At 38.0% G+C, this 20,040-nt stretch overlaps 1 protein-coding gene across 1 annotated transcript in view; it reads left to right on the forward strand.

Annotated features, from left to right (window-relative positions):
• The window catches only part of ATRNL1 (attractin like 1), a 683,604-nt gene that overhangs the window by 106,383 nt on the left and 557,181 nt on the right, over positions 1-20,040 (forward strand). Inside the window, exon 10 of the mRNA XM_022568674.3 lies at positions 6,794-6,948. Coding sequence (XP_022424382.1) covers positions 6,794-6,948 — 155 coding nt within the window. The remainder of the gene's footprint in view (positions 1-6,793; positions 6,949-20,040) is intronic.

Raw genomic sequence — 20,040 nt, forward strand, 5'->3', positions numbered from 1 at the left:
GTTTCTATGGCTGCTGTAACAAATTACCACAAACTGTGTAGCTTAAAACAATGGAAAGATATTCTCTCACAGGTCTGGAGGCCAATAATCCAAAATTAACGTGTGACCACGGCCATGCCCCCTCCAGAAATGCTAGGGGAAATTCCTTTCCTTGCCTCTTCCAGCTTTGGCTGTCAGTATTCCTGGAGTTGTGGCTGAATCATTCCAGTTGCCTCCACAGTTACATTACCTTCTCCTCTTTTCTGTGTGTCTCTTATAAGGACACTTGTCATTGGATTAGGTCCACTGGATAATCCAAGATGAGTTCCTTATCTCAAGATCCTTAATTTAATTACATCTGAAAAGACTCTTTTTCCAAATAAGGTAACATTCACAGGTTCTGGAGATTAGGACATGGATCCATCTTTTGTGGTGGTGCACCATTCAGCCATACCAGATTGAGGAAGTTACCTTCTATCCCTATTTTGTTGGGTGCTTTTTATCATGAAAGGGTGTTGGATTTTTTCTAGGCTTTAGCTGCATCTATTGGGTATATATGCAGAAGTGGGATTGCTGGATCATATTATAGTTCTTGGTAGTTAAATTTTTAATTTTTTCTGGAATGTTCATACTGTTTTCCAAGTTGGCCATACCAATTTCCATTCCCACCAATAGTATAGAAGGGTTCCCTTTTCTTCACATTCTTGCAAACACTTATCTTTTAAAAATTAAATTAATTAATTATTTTAAATTGAAATAAAACAGACATAAAACATTGTATTAGTTTTAGGTGTACAACATAATGAATTGTTATATGTATATATTGTAAAATGATTATAACAGTTTAGTTAACACCCATCACATACATAGTGATGAATTATTTCTTCCTTGTAATGAGAACTTTTAAGTACTTAACAACTTTCAAACATAATACAATATTGTTAACTGTAATCACTGTGCTGTATATTACATTCCCAGGACTTATTTGTCTTAAAACTGGAAGTTTTTGCCTTTTGACCACATTTACTCATTTCACCCCCCTTCTACCACCTGACTTTGGTGGCCACCAATCTATTCTCTGTATCTATAAGTTCATTTAAAAACATTTTTAGATATTGCATATTTGTGAGGTCATACAGTATTTGCCTTTCTCTGTCTGACTTATTTCACTTAGTGTAATGCCCTCAAGGTCCATCTGTGTTGTTGCAAATGGCAGGATTTCCTTTTTTTTTTTAAATGGCTGAATAATATTCCCCTTTGTATATATATCTTTATCCATTCATCCGTTGATGGACACTCAGGTTGTATCCATGTCTTAGTTATTGTAAATAATGCTGCAATGAAGATGGGGGTGCAGATATCTTTTTGAGATAGCTATTTTGTTTCCTTTGGATAAATACTCAGAAGGGGAATTGCTGGAAAATTTGGTAGTTCTAAATTTGTAATTAGATTTGTAATTTGTAATTGTAATTCTAAATTGGTTTTTGAGGAACCTCAGTACTGTTTTCCACAGTGGTTGTACCAATTTATATTCCCATCAACAGTGCACAAGGGTTCCCTTTTCTCCACATCCTCACCAATACTTATTTCCTGTGTTTTTGATAATAGCCATTCCAACAGCTCATTCCAATACCTCATTGTGGTTTTGATTTGCATTTCCTTGTTGAGTGATGTTGAGCACTTTTTCATGTACCTGTTGGCCCTCTGTTTGTCTTCTTTGGAAAAATGTCTGTTCAGATCCTCTGCCCATTTTAAAATTAAATTGTTCTTTTTTTCTATTGAGTTATATGAGTTTTTAATATATTTTAGAGATGGAATTTTCTCCATCACACAAAGCCAGGCCTGATACTGAGAGCGTCTTATTTATTTTCCCCAGGGCAGTGCCTGAAGTGTTCAAGGTTATGCACACTCTTCCATGGCAACAGAGTTGAGCCGGTTATATGTGTGTGCTCATTCATGACCTGCAGAAGCTAAAGTGTGCTGTCTGCAGGGGTGTGTATGGGGTGCGGGCTACGTGGGGGAGGGATTTATGGATTGTTGGGAGCATGGGTGTGCTAGTTGAGGTGAATCTACAGGTAATACACTCTATGAAGTTTATGGGTGGGTCTCTCGGTAAAGTTCATGAGGTAGTTAGTAGAAACATTAGCCCTGTTGGGTTTTTTACCCTGGTTGCCGTGAGCCCCCTTTTCCCTCCCCTGCCCATCCTGTCATTGTTTTGGAATGGGTGAGAAAGAAGTGGGCTTCTTGGGCATCATCCTGCTTGGCCATGGAAGCTAGGCACTTACTAGGTTCTCACTTTCCCCCTCGGAGAAAAAGCAGATTGAATGAGTTTCTCTTGGCAGTGAGCTGTTGTCTTGGGGGTGGGGGTGATGTGGTAAAGTGAATCTGTTCTTCTTACCCTCTTCAGTCCTGTTCTTGGAATTTTTGCTCCAAGTGGTGCTAGGACTTCTCTGCTGGGCACCTACAAAGGTACTCCTGTCTCTGAGTAGTTGACAAAATCAGTGCTTCTGTGGGAGGATGAAGGCAGTGTCGACTGAAAAAAAAGTGCACAACCTAAAAGTTGAGAGTTATGTTTTATTCGGTGGACAAATCTGAGGACTTAAGCCTGTGACATAGCATCTCGGAGAACTCTGAGAGACTGCTGCAAAGAGGCAAGCAGGAGCCAGGTATATGGCAGTTTTTGCAACAAAGACCAGGTAGTCAGAACATCAAAAGATTGCTGTTAATTTAAAGAAAACCAGGGCTTCCCTGGTGGTGCAGTGGTTGAGAGTCCGCCTGCTGATGCAGGGGACATGGGTTCGTGCCCCGGTCTGGGGAGATCCCACATGCCACGGAGCGGCTGGGCCCGTGAGCCATGGCCATTGAGCCTGCGCATCCAGAGCCTGTGCTCCTCAACGGGAGAGGCCACAACAGTGAGAGGCCCACATACCGCAAAAAAAAAACCCCCAGATATCTCAAGTTAAGGAATTTAGTGCTTTTCTGTGTATGGGAAGATGCAAAGTCTAGGCTCATTGAGATCATTCCTTTGATATGCACCTCAGCTATCTGGGGCCCCTATCCTGTGCTTCTCATCCTGAGTCTCCTCAGGGTGCACTGTCCTGGGTGGCTGCAGTGGAGCACATTCTGTTTCCATCCTGAGTTCTCTCAGGGCTCACCGTCATGGTTGCAGTGTGATGGCTCAATGGCTGCACCTTCATTTGTTTACCATATGGCAGGCAATATTTTTTATTCACAGTAGGAAACTTATTCCTACGTCTTGCTGATGTCTCTCCCTGTATCCTCGTATTCTGACATTAAAAAATTTAACACTTTTCATATGCCATCCCGTGGCCTTCTGGCCTTTATTGTTTCTAATGAGAAGTCAACTATTTATCTTATTGGGGTTCTCTTGTGTGGGAAGAACCTTCTTTCTCCTGCTGCTTTAAAGATTTTACCCTTGGCCTTCAGTATTTTTACTATTTTATGTCTGAGTGTGGCTCTTTCTGTATTTTTTCCTACTTGAAGTTTGTTGATCTTCTTGGATGTGTATGCTAATGTTTTTCATCGAATTTAGGAACTTGTCAGCCATTATTTCTTGAAAAGTCTTCTACCTCTTCCTCCTCTGCCCTAGTATTCCCAGTAAATGTATGTTGCTGCTGTTAATGGTGTTCTACATTTCTCATAGACTCTGTTCATTTTCCTCTCTGTTTTTTGAATTGCGGATCTCTATTGATTTATCTACTTGTTCACTGATTTCTTTTCTTGCTGCTTGCTGAAATATACTGTTGAGCTTCTCTACTAAATTTTAAAATTTCAGTATTACACTTTTCAACTCCAAATTTTCCTTTTTTTGTTATTTCTCTTTGCTAATGTTTTATATTTGATAAGGTGTTGTCATATTTTCCTTTACTTCTTTAAACATTGTATTCTTTAAGTCTTTGACTATATTTATAATAGCTGCTTTAAAGTCTTTTTTGTTTCATCTGACATCTGGGTAGTTTTGTTGCTTGCTTTTATTCCTGTGTATGGGTCACACTTTCCTATTTCATTGCATGCCATAATTTTCCCTGAAAACCAGACATTTTAGATAATATATTGTAGCAACTCTGGATCCTGACTTTTCCTTCCTCTCTGGGGCTGTTGTAATTTTATTTGTTTAGTAACTTGGCTGAACTCTTTTCGAGAAGTCTGTTTCTTCTTCCAAATGCGTCCTCTGATGTTCCTCCTCAGATGATACAGCCTGGGTATGCACACAGTCACCCTGGGATGATAGTAATTTTAGCAGAGCTCTTTGACTTTTTCCTCTGAGCTCTTTGTTAAACTTTCTGCCTCTGTTTGTATCAAACTCACCTGGTAGCCTCCACTAATTGCCAACTGATAGTTCTATTATTTTCTTTTTTTTTTTTTTTGCGGTACGTGGGCCTCTCACTGTTGTGACCTCTCCTGTTGCGGAGCACAGGCTCCGGACGCGCAGGCTAAGTGGCCATGGCTCACGGGCCCAGCCGCTCCGCAGCATGTGGGATCTTCCCGGACCGGGGCATGAACCTGTGTCCCCTGCATCGGCAGGCGGACTCTCAACCACTGTGCCACCAGGGAAGCCCCAGTTCTATTATTTTCAACAATGCTCTGGGGGCATAAATTGCCCCACAGTCTGAATTCCATTTCAAACCTTTTCCAGGGGTAGTCTTTGAGGCTCTGACCCCAGTAAGGCTCTTATTAGCTGTCTTTTCCCCTGGTTTTCTCTGATAAACTTCTAGCTTGTCTATGTTGTAGCTTATTGTTCTCATGTAGCTATCTCTTAATTGCTTACAACCACTACTTCCATTGTTTTCGAGTGCCCTTAAGGCTTGAAGTTTGCCACCTTGTACCAAATAAAGTCAAGTTCCCTTGAGACTTTTGGGGCTCTCCTTTTCTTAGCCTGCCTCTCCTTTTCTTAGGCTGTCTCTCCCTGTGGGAGAAAACCTCTATGCCACTGCTTTGGAAATATAGGTGGGGTTTGTAGCCTGTTCTTTCATTGAACCACTGTGTTATGTGCAGAGAACTGGATGGGTATGGTAGCCTTTGCGCTTCTCAGCTTGCCTCTTTTATCTTGGAACTGCTGCCCTATGAATTAGGGGTGAAGACTTTTTGGTCCTCTTGTTCTTAATCTCTGAGGCCTGGTGTATAGCTTTCACCCTGTGGGTGGTGGCGAGGTAGAGAATGAGGACTCGGACCTCGCATGCTTTCTCCTTGAATAGAACTTCTGCCACTAAGAGTTCGGGGGCCTGAGAAATATTGGCAGTCTGTTGCTCCTGGTTGTATATTAATGGTCTGGACTAGGAGCTGAGGGATGAAGGAGCATAGTCTTGATTTTACCAGCCTGTGGTTGAACAGTCTTGCCTAACTGGTTGTGTATGTGTGGGGAGGTGGCAGTGATGAGAAGAACGGGAGTTGGTAATGAGTCAAATATCGTGGACTGTTGCTGTTATTTATTTATTTATTTATTTATTTGCGATACGTGGGCCTCTCACTGTTGCGGCCTCTCCCGTTGCGGAGCACAGGCTCCGGACGCGCAGGCTCAGCAGCTATGGCTCACGGGCCCAGCCGCTCCGCGGCACGTGGGATCCTCCCGGACCGGGGCACAAACCCATGTCCCCTGCATTGGCAGGCGGACTCTCAACCACTGAGACACCAGGGAAGCCCTAGTATATATTCTTGAGCAAATATTTCTTTATTTGTTGTTGCTCTTGGCAACATTTTTGAGATCCAAATTTTTTTTTTTTTTTTTTTTTACCAATTATAGTTCTTTCCCTGGGGAGACTGTTTATGGAACTCCTTATATTGACATTCTGGAAGTGAATTCCATATTCTTTAAGCATTAATTGGTATTATAATCTATAGCTTTTGAGATACTGTATGTACCTTACTAACTATACTATACATACTATGTTGACATGTTGATTCTTTGTACCAGGGATTTATTTATAGAGTATAAAGTATTGATTCACATTGTCATGAACCTTTATTATATATATATCAGTGAATTCAGGTAAAATATAATTGTGAGCATATATTTGTAGTATTTCTCTCATAATTACACTTTAATTAAAAGAACATTTAATTTAATTTGAATGTTTCTCAAAAACGCAATGTGATTTTCAATTATACACAATATGGGTATATCTCAAAAATAATCTTAAGCAACAGGACATACATACAAATTAATAAAAACTATGTGATTCCATTTTGTAAAGTACAAAGGCAGCAATAGAAATATTTGCTGTTAGACTCAGAATAGTGGTAATTTTTATTTTTTGATCTTAGTACTGGTTACTTAGTTGTGTTCATCTTGTGAAAATTCATTGAGTGTTAGACTTATGATGTGTGCACTTTCATGTATGTTATATCATATTTAAAAAGTTAGAAAGCATATTTTGAGATCCATATGAGCCATGTAGTTTTAACTGAGTATTGTTCAGAGTAAATTTATTATATTTAACTTTATATTTACTTTGGTATTTAAAACTGATGATAATTTGGTCCTCTAGTTTAAAGGAGACTTGTTTCCTACTTCTATAAATGAAAACAAAATTTCAAAATATATTATTATAAAATCATTAACAATTATGTTTAATATTGTGTTTCCTGAAAGCATTTTAAGGTACTATGAATCTCAGAATATTTTTTAAAATATTGAAATTTAGAGGCCATTTATAAGTTGTTGAAAATACTAAAGCATGGTTTTTCACAATTCCAAGGAAAATTCTATATGCAAATTAGATCCTTTCTGTAATATATATAAAATCAGGGAGATCTTTTTATCCTTTGTAATACATTTTTAAATTTTATCCTGTAGGACTATTTTGAAAGAAAGTGGGTTTGCCAGATACCTTCATTCAGCTGTTCTTATCAATGGAGCTATGCTTATTTTTGGAGGAAATACCCATAATGACACTTCCTTGAGTAACGGTGCAAAATGTTTTTCTGCCGATTTCCTGGCATATGACATAGGTATGTATCTGTTAGGACTCTACAAAGTAGGAAATACCAGAAATTTTTCATGTAGAGATTCTCAAATACATTACTTGATAGCATGTGTATATGTCATTTTAGAGAGAGAAATTCAGTGACAGATTATGAATGGAATTCTCTCCAGTTTCGGCATAGTAGTCGTATAGGGCAGGAGAAGAGATGAACTGAGGTGAGTCAGTGGTGGAGGCAGGGGAATTGAGAAATCTGGGTTTGAATGTCTTTATGAAGGCTTTTATGTATTGTATACCTACATGAGCACTTTATCAGTCTATTTTGTTTGACTATTACCATATTAGTTTTGCTAATGGATAAATGGAGCACTAGCAAGTTTACATTACAAAGAGTAGGAATGCAGACACTTTAGATTTAGTGGGGATGAGCAAAGATGCATTTAAATTAAACTCATCAGATATACTTACTCTATAGAGGAAACTGATAGAATTAGAGAAAGGAATATAGAGATAGAGAAGCTAAATAAATAATATTTGGGGACAAAACGGAAACCCGGAACATATCTAGGAATGGAAGTAACTAAAGAAGAATCTTTACCAGGAAACCTAGAAATACAGTACATCTATACAACTCAATTTTAATTATGCTATCTATAGTCCTATCAATTTCTGAATAGTAAATGAATATATTTTTTGAATACTAAATTTAGCTACTTGGTTGACCACTGTAGTGAAAAAATTTCTTCTCTATATATCATGTTATAGATAAAACATAGCTGATATTTTAAATCTTTAGCAGTACTTAAGAGGACCTTTTATTGTGTAAAGTACAATAATAAACCAATTTTAAGCTATTAAGAAACATTTTGATAAATAAAAATAAAAGAGACCAAAGAATAGCACATTTAGTAGATGTAAGAAGTATCCTTTCACCTTTGAACATCATAAAGGCACATAGTCTCCTTTGCAAAATTATATCAAGTGGCAGCATATAAAGAAAATTATGACTGTTATTAAGCACTTTGATCTCTAAACTATTGTAAGCTTGTTTGGAAGGAAATTCCTAGTAATAAAGTTGGGCATGCTTTTTAAATTCTATGACTATCTGTCTGTGAGTAATCATTGAAAAGAATCCACTGTCTTCAGGATTTTTAGATCCTAAATAATTAAATGTTTACCTTTTGAAATAATAATTTGAAGTTATGATTCATGATGAAAATGGGATTATCTTGGCTTTCAGAAGGCTTTTAAATCAGTGCCTGAGATCCAGAAAATCGGTTAAAAGGAGTAGTGAATCTAGGCTGGCTTATTATGACCTTTCATTGCCAGGTTGGCACTGTCAACATATTATTTTGCTATGGTGATGAGACAGTATGCTTATTTCTCTGGAGGTGGATGAACATTTTGTTTTTCTTCTAGGAATAAAAATCCTAGGAAAAGTGTAGAATTTTGTTGTAATTGTTAAAAATCCATGAAGTGAGATTTTGAACTTTTGAAAAAGATTCTTCAAGGAGCTTCCACCCAATTTCTGTATTTTAACGAGGAAATTAATGTTCAGCTATTTTGTAGCTCACATATTGGGAATTTATTTTTATTTCTTCCATATTGTTCAAGATTACCATACTTTAGGTTTTATGCATCCAAAAAGTTTACCAAGGTGAAAAACATTAGAGTTAGTTTTTCAGAGAGAGAGAGAGACAGAGAGAGAGAGAGAGAGAGAGAGAGAGGGCGAGCTCTCAGATTATCATTATTCTAATTGCTACTCTTTATTAAGTGTCTTCTAAGAGCTAGGTACTTTACTAAGAGCTTTATTTACAATATCTGTAACCTCTCTAATAACCTTGTAACAAGGTGTTAATAAACTCATTTTCAGATTATTAAGTGCAAGAGTAAAAGGAATTTGCCCAAAGCCCTGCAGGTGGTAGATCAAGCTTTTTTTAACTCCTGAAGTGGTAGTCTTTCCTCTTGACTACACTGTGCTGTTTAGTCGGGTCCATTGTATGCTCTTCATTTTCACAACAAATTACCAGACACTTTATGTTTAGTAAGGTTTCTTAATGCTGTGGAAAGATAGAAGCAAATATCAGTTTCATTTTTCAAACAAATTGTTCAAATTGGAGGAAGAATAACATAGTTTAAACAATGTTGTATTTTAACATAGGATTTTGTTTTCCCTGTGCTAACAACTAAAAACAAAAAACATAAAGCAGTACAATCGATACAGGGTAAAGGTGTTTTGTTTTACCTTATTTGATTGTTTCTATGCAGTTCCCAGTAAAGCCCCCCCTCCCCCAATTTGTATTTACTCTCCTAGGTTTGTAGCATCAAATGCTGAAATATTTTCCTGGGAAAATTATTTTTCTTATTTCAGAAAATGTCTTCCAAAATAATTGCTTTCCTTGTGAAGTATATTTTTGTGGAAATAAAATATAACTATTGTATATGAACCCAACTGAAAATAGATCCTCTTGGGGGAAAAAAGTTGTGTTGCTAGTTTTTCTCTTTTGTACAGTACACTGGGACTTTTATAGCATATTTAACTGGAATGCACCTGAAGATTTAGCTGATTGTGTTCTGTGATGTTTAAACAATAAAAATATGTATGCTAATACTAATTTTTCATTGCTCTAAAGTGTACTATTTCAACCCTACTGCCATAGTAAATTTTATATAGCCAATATCATTAATCTTTGAGGACATAACCTTGCCTTCCCAGTTCTCATTATACTATACATGATCGATGTAGAAGGCATATAATGGTGATTTTCAGACATGGCTGTACCTTGTCATTCCCTTTGAAGGTTGAAGGGAGAAAAATCAGACCTCTGTAATCTGATCCTCTTAGATTAGGCACTGGGTATTTATATTTTTAAAAAGTGATTCAAGTGCAACTGATAATAGAGCCAGGACTGGTGAATAAGACTGGATGGACTGTAACGTATACAATGATACGTTACTTAATGTTCTAGTTTGTAAAGCTAGCTTGAAGACATTTCAAACCTGAAAATTTTATTAGTGTATATTTTGTTATTGCTAGTGGTATCATTATTGCACCTGATTCAAGATTAAAGTGATCTTTCTGGTAAAGATAGCCTTCTAGTACATAATGAGACTAAAGATGCAGTGGAAAAGCATGTCTCTCTGAGTTGATCTCAGGTTATTAGACATATTTATACTTTTAAACTGTTTGGCTGTGGAAAGTAGTGTCATAAAAGTTAGTTTTCTAGGGTCAGTGGGAAAAAAGGAACCAAGTAGTCTGTATATTTTTCACATCTCTTTAGTAAACCACCAATCTTTTTGGTGGTTTGACTGAAGATATCAACATTTACAAATGAGAGGTTTTCCTGAATTGAAACATACCTTAAAATTGAATTGAATCTTGAGACAGTACTTCAGAATCATCAAATTAATAGCTATTATAGAATTTTCAGTGGGCCTAACATATAGTTATGATACTTTTAATTACAAATGGTAGTTATTCTTCTTCAATAAGAAAATTTACCTAAGGGTAAGAGAATGTACAAGATGAAAGATAACTCTGAGCTACATTGATCATAATTTTTTTTCCTCAAAAATATACTAGAGTCATGAAAATGTAATTTGTTGAGTTAGATTATTTCAGAATAGGGTAGGGAGTCAGATTTATATCAGAAATATATCGTGCAGAAAGCAAAACACCTAAACTTCAAATCAAGTCAAAATAGTATTATAATAGAATTTAAAAAACAAATTTCCTGCATATGACAGTTTTACTTATGACATTAACTTCTTGGTAGGCAATTATTTAAAAGCAAACTCAGTAAAAAGAAAAGTACTTAATTCCATATTTGCAGAAGTAATACTATTTTAATTGGTAATGTATAATAATCATTTTAAACACAGTGGAGTTGTAGTTCAGTATACCCTTAAAAATCACTTAACTAGTTTATGAAACATAGTATACATGTTTTTGTACAACCCTGTAGAGTGATACGTGTGTGTGTGTTTACACACACACACACACAGTATAATGGATACAATTTTGTAAGGCACATTTCATTAAAAATCACATTCAAATTAAAACATCTAATTATTTAATTTTTTGGAACAATCCAGCAAAACTATAAAATTTCAAACTTGCTCCCTCTTCATGTTTATAATTATTTTTATTTTCTGGAGGTTATTTTATGTGTCCCTCTCTTTGTTTATCACTATTTCTCTCTGCGCTCTGTTAACTCCTTAGGGCTCTTCCTTGACAAAGGCAGCACCCCTTGCCCTGCCACCTGAAAGAACCCATTTGTTTCTTTGTCTGTAAGAAAAACTCTTAAAATCATCATACCTTTTTTTCAATGAATTTAGCCAGCTGTTGACTGTTTTAAGCTTTACTGTATCCTTTGCTCAAGGTTCTCTTTTTCTTTCTATAATAAACTATTGTGTAGAAGAAATAGTAGTTTCTTCTCTTTAAAAAAGAGGCCAGTAAGTAAGGGGAAAAGTGACCTTTCGTTTTGTGAAAAGGGAGAACTAACATTCGCCGAAAGCTTCCTGTAATGTTTTGCACTTTACATATGCTTTATGATGTAATTCTCATAACATCTGTGTAGCGTGTACTATTATATTCATTCATACAGGAAGAAACTGTGATTTAGCATGGTTAAACCCAAACTTGCATAGGTTGTAGGATAGTGTATTCTAAATTTGAACCCAAGTCTAAGTTCAAAGTTCTTTTGATTCTACCACTGTACTATATATTGATGTTTTCCTGATTTAACAGGAAAAAAATTGGAAAGATCTTTAATTGGGAAAAAAGGCATATAATATTTGTTAATGTAGCATGACACTCAAGAAAATTAGTTTTATCAGTATATTTAATCAGTGACCTCAAGGTAGAGAATCAAGAAGAGTAACGAACAATGAATCTCTCTTAGTAGATCTATAAGCATTTTGAGAGATTGTTTTGAATACAAAAATTGCTAAATAAAGATTCTTGAAATAGAATATACACTGAAAGAAAAGTGTTTAAATGTCTCAACAAAACCTCTGGGGAAGAAGGCAGGGAAAACAGTCATGAATATAGAATCAAACATCTAAAATAAAATATTAGCAAATAGAATTCAACAGTTTCAAAATTATAATAAACTATGACCAAGTAGGAATTACTCTAGGATTTCAAGTATGATTCATTATCAGGGAATCTATAAATATAATTTATTACCTCAAGACTATTTATTGAAGCCAACAGGAAATAACACTGTATGTTAAAACATGATAAAATCATTTCATTTAAGATTGATTGTCAAATAGTGATGCCCACTTTGCCTGGCAGAGGGTAGAAAGCTAAATAAATATTTATGGAATGAATGCCAGAGGACAAAATCCTGAGAGAAACTGTGGGTATGAAACTGTGGGTAGCAAAAGTGTGCACCTTTTAGAATAGTAAGATAAATTTTTACCTGGGGGAGGGGGGACCCAGTGAAACATCAGCATTTCAGGGGTAGGTGAAAAAAGATTTTTGGCAACATCCAGAAATTTGGTTTTCTATTCCATAAGTATCCAAATGGTTAATAAAAGTTCTTCTTTGTATTCATCTAGTTTTGAGTCTTATACCTACAACATATGTGCTCTTTTTAATGAATTTCAAATATGCTATTAAGACTGAGTTATGAACTGGTGTTTCAAATGGAATATTAAAAGAATTTTTAAAATGTGTCTTTAAAGTATTATAGATGCATATTTTCATGGAAGAATATGAGTATTTGCAGAAAAATTAGCCAATGCATGTGCATTTTTCACCTGTACTATTTTATGCATACTTGATAAAATAAACCTGTCTCTAAGTTTCAGCATATGTTTGTAATGTAATTATGTTGTCTCTCATATGTGGATAGGCCTAACAGCACAGTATTCTGATTGCTGAGATCTGTGTTGGAGAGAATAGTAACTCTAATTTCTTGATCTTATGTTTATTGGGTGTATAAGGTTTTAAAATAAATATTTAGTGCCTTGTAGTACAGATTTTTTTAAAAGTCTATATTCTAGAGAGTATATTTTACTTTGGTCTTTATTGCTGTGTGGCTTTTCTGTCGGTATGGGATGGTATTTCTGTCAGTTTTCATGATGTCAGTAACTTTGGAATTTGCTTTAGTTTGTCTAGCCTTGAACTGTTTGTGAAGTGATAATGACATGAGTGTTCTGGAAATATATTTTCTTCTTGGCAAAAAATATTATAGATTGCAGTCAGACATTAATAATGTAAGAGACTTTATATTGTAAGAATGGAAAGAGACTATGTGTAAACAAATTATATTAATTTAATACTGAGCTTTAAGGCATTTGATACCTTCTACATTTTACAAGAAAACTAACCTGTGTTTTACAGAGAATCCTGATCAAGAATTTGAAAACTCAGCAACAGAATTTATCTAGCCCAACATTCTGTTTAGTCATTATTGAAAAAGCTGCAAGGGATAAGTGGAAAGTGTATTTGCTGCAACTGCTCCTATGTTTTTCTCTTCTCATTCTGTTGAAAAATCCTGGCAGGTGGGCAGATATCAGCAGGCATGAAATGTTCCTATAGTTGCAAAAGTTGCATACCTCAACTAGCTTTTCATAAGCTTGCAAGTTAAATTCTCTTCTTCCTAAACAATTTTGTGAGTTGAAAACAATTTGCCAGCTATTTTAAGATACTGTAGAGGAATATTCACACTTACTGTATTGTATCAGTCAGTACAGGTTATGTTAGACTGAGGTAACAAACAATCCTGTCACAGTTCTCTGAAAAGCAAACTCTGAGACAGAGTTTAGTGTTCAGGGTACTTATTAGGTCCTTGGATTGAACACCTGTAAAAGGGAGGGGAAGAAGCAGGATTGGGCAAAAAGTAAAAGTCAAGCAGACTTAACATCCTCAGCCAACTCCAGGACAACTCTGGAGTTGAAATGCCCCTCAGAGTTGTTGCTCTTTAGGATAAAACAGGTCTTGGTCGGTCATTGTACGAGGGTCACTCCCAGGACCTTGGGTGCGGAAGCTCTCTGTAGCTAAGGCAGTCTCTGCAGGGGCTGGCAGCTGAATGATGTCCACTGATAAGTCCTTCCCTGAAGGTGTATTTAGTCAGCACCTTTCCATGTTCATCACAATTCATTCTTTGGGCCACTCAGCCCGCTTCTTCAAATATATTTGTTAAACAGCTCCTCCAGAATTCCAGTGGGCCTTTCTGCCTGGTGGGAGCCTGGATTATTGCTCTGGCTTTTGTAGCTGGTCTCAGGGCTGCAACTGATATTCACCATGTCCCTCATCCATTATTTTTTCATGTCCCTTACCCTCAGCTAGCACTTCTTCTGGTCTCTGTGTTTTACCTGGTAGCATGACCCACTCCCTCCCCCTTAGGTATTTGAGCTCCTGATCATCATATACTTTCTAGTCTGGGTTATTGTACTTGCCCATTTACCATCACACTTGGCAAAGGGATACCAAGAAACACTAAATGGATCATCTGTGTACCAAATATATCCCTCTGCCCTTATTTGTAACAGCAGCCCTTCCCTTTGATGGTCGGGGCCAATTACCCCTGCCAAGATGCTACTCCTTCTTTGCCTGCTTGCTGGTCCCTTGACACAAGGAGCCTGAAGTACCCACGTGGCAACTGTAGCTTCCAGTTACATGGTTAATTGCTACTTCTTCTGCCAGAATATTTTTCCCTTTGGGGAATAGGACCTCTAATCCTGCAGAACCCAGAATTGCAGGATGCGGAGCACAAATTTCCCAGTTGTGTAATGAGGCCACAAGAAGTGGCTTTTACTCCTGGGTTTTTGGACCTATATATTCTTCCTATTGGGGACACAGCACTATTTGAAGGTCTTTAGTTCAGGTGTATCCCGCATCCTGGTGCTTCAGTTGTGCCTGTCAAAATCTCTGTCAGGTTGTGTGGTTTGGGATCCAGTGGATTTCATGGTTATAGGCCCATTTCTGTACCTCCTTTTCTGTGAAGTGTGTCTCCTGATTACATGGGATCCCATGCTGGTTGATCAAACATTTCATAATTTCTAAGATAGTTGTGCTGGTTAAGACCCTGTGGGCAGAAAAAGCAAATGCATCCTCAAAATATGTATTCTTGTTGTAATGAAATGTTGGCCCATCCAGAGTGGAAGGGGCCCAATGTAGTCAGCTTGCCACCAAATGTCCAGTTAGTGTTCTTGGGGAATGGCCTTGTCAGGGGATCAGGATTGATATCTTGCTGTCGGGTTGGACATTTAGTGGAAGAGTAACTCCATCAGCTTTTTTCAGAAGGAGCCCATGTTATTGCATTCCTGGATGGCCTCCATCTCTGCCATAGGGCTACTTAGTTCATGTGCTCATTTTGTTGGCACCGAGGTGTCCTACGATAGAGACTGACATTAGCTTTCTCAGTCAATTGTTTACTGGTTGTTTAACGTCTCTTCTATGTTGGATGCTCTCTGATGGCCTTTAACTTGTATCACAAAGATCTTCACATTTCGTGCTCATTCAGATATATTCATCCACATGTCTCTACTCTAGGACCTCCTTGTCTCTGATCTTCAATATTTCTGCTTCTAGGCTCCTGATCAGCCAGCTAGGTCATTAACTACTGCTCCTGGGCCATTTCTCTTTCCACACAATGTACATGAGACACACTTCTCAAAGTCCTGCCCAATTGGGAGGCTTTTTCCTTTTTTGCTGTTCTTCCAGGCCACCCGTGAGTGAAGCTGTCTTGTAAGTGATAACCATTTTTGAATTGTGGCCACGTACGAAGCTTACATATTTTCATTTTCCTCTTCTTGTTATCTGGGCATAAAGGATTCCTCATACGGCCATAGCTGTAAGATGCGGGATGGGTGCAGGGGCAGCAGTGGTAGATGACACTAGGTCTGAGCTACCAGCTCATGCAGATTGCTTGTGCACTGTGCTCTTGCTCATGCTTCATCTTGGGTGCAGCTTCCATTTCATGTTCTCGTGATTATTGATGACAGAGACAGCTCATGATAGAAAACTCTGAACACATGGTCACCTAATAACCCATGTCCAGCACTCCATCTCTGCCAAGGCTCAGTAGTGTGGTGGGAATAGAGGTATAAAATTTGCAACTGAAGATGGCATGGCCTTTGACATGTGTGTTGGGTCTGCATATTCCACATGCTTCTTTTTCTAACAGTGACTCCTCCAATAACTATAGTATCTACTGGGTCACATGGCCCTAGTTGCAGGGCTGTTTGCAGTGTGTCCTGGAGCTATAGCAGAGCTATTTTCTGCCCTGGCATGTACTCAGAGCTGGCAGCCTTTGATATTTTCCAGTATATGGGCTTGAACAGTATTCTCAGGAATGGAATATACAGCCTTCAGAACCCCAAAAGACCTATCAGATGTTCGCTTTCTTCCTTGCAATGGGAGTTGAAAGATGTAATAGTTGGTGTTTCAGTTCAGATGAGCTGTCTCAGAATGCTCTTGACCTCTAGACCCCTAAATAGCTTACTACATGGAAGGTCTCTGAATCTTTGTAGGTTTTTTCTTCCACCCTTTGAAGCATATATGTCTTAACAAGGCCTCCAGTGCATTAACTGTGCTTGTTCACCTGGTACTATTAGAATGATGCCATTAATGTAGTGGAAAAATGAAATGTTCTGCAAGATGTCCAATTGGGCCAAATGTGTTCTGACAAAAGTTAACATGATCCCAAGGCAAAATTGTGAATGTATACTATTCTATTCCATATGAATGCATACTGCTTTTGGTCCTCTTTTCTGGTAGGGTTAGCAAAGAACACATTTGCCAAATCAGTGACCATGTTAATCTGCTCTAACAAAGATACACATCTTGCATGCTGCCTGCAGTTTGGGCTACTAACTTGTATCACAATGGTGAGCTCTTGTCATCTTCCAGGCCTTGTTTAGTTTACAGGGGGCCAGATTGGTAATTTAAACAATTTGAGGGGGTCCATTATCCAGCATTCTTTATATTCTTCAGGATAATACTAATTTATGCCATTCACTCCCTCTGAAATGCAACATTATTTTAAAACTTATTATCCAGGGGGTAACAGCTCCAGAGGCTTCAGCTTGATCTTTTCCACTGTAACAGACAAGGACCCAACGTTGGGGTGGTTCCATTTGCCAAGAATGTCTATTCCAATTATTAATCTAGGGACTTAGGACATGACCACTGCATAGGTCTGCAGACCCACTGGCTCATTTTGAGAAGAACCTTGGCCAGGATGCCATTAATTTCATCATTCCCATATTATCCCTGCTATAAAGAGAGGCCATGATGTGTCAGTGTCAACTCAGACCTTGTGTCCAGCAGTACTTGCAATGTTTGTGGTTGCTTTTTTCTCTAGGCTAGGGTTACACAATGAAATGACCATTGGTACCTTTGAGGAAGAACTAGGGACGCTATTACCATGTATACTTGCTGTGGTATTACAGGGTCCTTCCTCCTGGGCCCCAGACTTTTAAATGTATCAGCTCTGGATTTAAAAAGTGGCTCACATCCAGAAATTGAGCAATGAATTATGACTTTTTATTGTAGCATCTGCCATCAGCTTTCTGATCGTTTATCCTTGATTTCTTCTGATGACATAAGTTAGGTAGTACCCTTGTTGGCTGCCCATCTGTTTTGCTTCTAGGGATGCTGTGTTCTGTTAAACGCCTCTATAATTCTCAGTAGGTCAGTCCTCTCGCTGACGCTTCGATCTTGCTGCTTATTACAGTAATGGCTCTCTACTTGGATTGGATTCTGATGGTTAAGTGTCACCAGCTGGCCTCTATTTTCCTATTGTCTCCATCACTGAGCACAGTTCTGTTACAGTTTTTCATACCATCAGCTTTGGTCTATGAAGGAAAGCCACTGCTTTCTCAGTGATGCCAGTATCCCTCTCACCATCACATTCTTCATGGCTTCAGTAAATGACATACGTTCTGGCCCTGCTGTAGGTAGGATGACCTGGTGGGTTTTCTGATGTTATACAGTGTATCATGATAGAAAACTCTGAGCACGTGGTCCCTTAATAATACCTGTGAAGCACTCCATCTCTGCCAGGGCTCAATAACATGACAAGACTAGAGGTATAAAAATTTCCACTGCATATGGCATGGCCTTTGGCAGGTGTGTAGGGTCTGCATTGGGATTATTTCACAGGGGCTTTCTATGTATTGCACATGCTGCTTTTTCCAACAGTGACAGTACCACTTTCCTAGACTTTTAACCCCTACTTTTAGTGTTTGCTATGACAATTCTGGCATTTAGACTGTATTTTTCCATGTTTCTAGGAGTCATCTTTTTTTCCCCCAGCTTTATTGAGGGGTAATTGATAAAATTGTAAGATATTTAAAGTGTACATTCTGATGATTTGATATAAATATACATTGTGAAAGGATCCCCCCACATCTAGTTAATTAGTGCATCCATCATAACCTCATATATTTATCTTTTTTCTTTTTGGTGAAAACATGTTCTACTCAGCAAATTTCAGTTGTACAATATTGGGTTAGCAACTGTTGTCACCAAGTATACATTAGATCCTCAGACCTTATTCATCTTATAGCTGAAAGTTTGTACCCTTTCCTCAACCTCTCCCTATTTCCCCCATACCTGGAAACCACTTTTCTACTCTGTGTTTCTATGAGTTTGACTTTGTTTTTTTTTTTAAGATTTCACATGTAAGTGATACCATTTATTATTTGTCTTTTTCTGTCTGGCTTATTTCTTTTAGCATAATACCCTCAAACTCCATACATGTTATCACGAACAGCAGGATTTCTTTCTTTCAAATAACTGAATAATATTCCATTGTATACATATACCACATCTTTATCCATTCATTTATTGCCGGACACTTAGGCTGTTTCTGTATCTTGGCTATTGTGAATAATGCTGCAATGAACATGGGAGTGCAGATATCTCTTTGATATCCTGTTTACATTTCCTTTGGGTATATATCCAGAAGTGGGATTGGTGGATCATATAGCAGTTCGATTTTTAGTTTTTTGAGGAACTTCCATATTGTTTTCCATAGTCGCTTTACCAATTTACATTCCCACTGACAGTGCACCCGGGTTCCCTTTTCTCCACGTCTTCGCTAACACTTGCCATCTCTGGCCTTTTTGGTGATATCCATTCTATGAGGTGTAAGGTGATGTCTCATTGTGGTTTTGATTTGCATTTCCCTGATGATTAGGGATGCTGAGTACCTTTTCATGTACATGTTGCCCATTTGTGTGTCTTCTTTGGAAAAGTATCTCTTCAATTCCTCTACCTGTTTTTTTAATCATGTTGTTTGGGTATTTTTGCTATTGAGTTGTGTGATTTCTTTATATATTTGGATATTAACCCCATATCAGGTATATGATTTACAAATATTTTCTCCCATTCAGTAGTAGGTTACTTTTTCATTTTGTTGATGGTTTCCTTTGCTGTGTATAGGAGTCATCTTAACAGTGAGTTCACACCATCTCCCGGGGTTCTTATAAGGGGATAAATCCTAAATCCTGCATCTTGGAGAGTGCTTTTTTTTTTTTTTTTTTTTTGCGGTACGCAGGCCTCTCACTGTTGTGGCCTCTCCCGTTGTGGAGCACAGGCTCCGGACGCGCAGGCTCAGCGGCCATGGCTCACGGGCCTAGCTGCTCCACGGCATGTGAGATCTTCCCGGACCGGGGCACGAACCCGTGTCCCCTGCATCGGCAGGTGGACCCTCAACCACTGCGCCACCAGGGAAGCCCTTGCAGAGTGCTTTTAAATAAATAAATAATTTTTTCCTAATCCAATGTAAGGTTCTGATGCTTTTGGTCAAACTCCCTTCAGAATCTAGAACCATGTGTATTCCCCCCAACTTCTGCCAGTATTTGCTATCTAGGTCTTACAGATCCTTTGAGACGTAGTCCGTTTCTTTTCTTAGCAGTCCCAGAATGTAACAGGCTGAGTTATGCTGAGCCAAGTTATAGACCCAATGGCCAATAGGGAAGGTGTGAGCAGATTCTGAACTAGGGTACAGGTGTTACTGGAGGGAAGCTGCTGCACTGGGTTCAGAGCAAGGGTAGAGTACTGTCTCTCAGTAGAGTAGGGTAGACCACTTCTGCAGTCTCAGAAGATTCAGGAAAATTTGGAAATGCAAAGTTGGGGGAGATTTTCAGGGCATCA

Source organism: Delphinapterus leucas, chromosome 16, assembly GCF_059928025.1.
Source record: "Delphinapterus leucas isolate spDelLeu-1000000601 "Yukka" chromosome 16, BTC_Dleu_Yukka2, whole genome shotgun sequence".
Classification (NCBI taxonomy): Eukaryota; Metazoa; Chordata; class Mammalia; order Artiodactyla; family Monodontidae; genus Delphinapterus; species Delphinapterus leucas.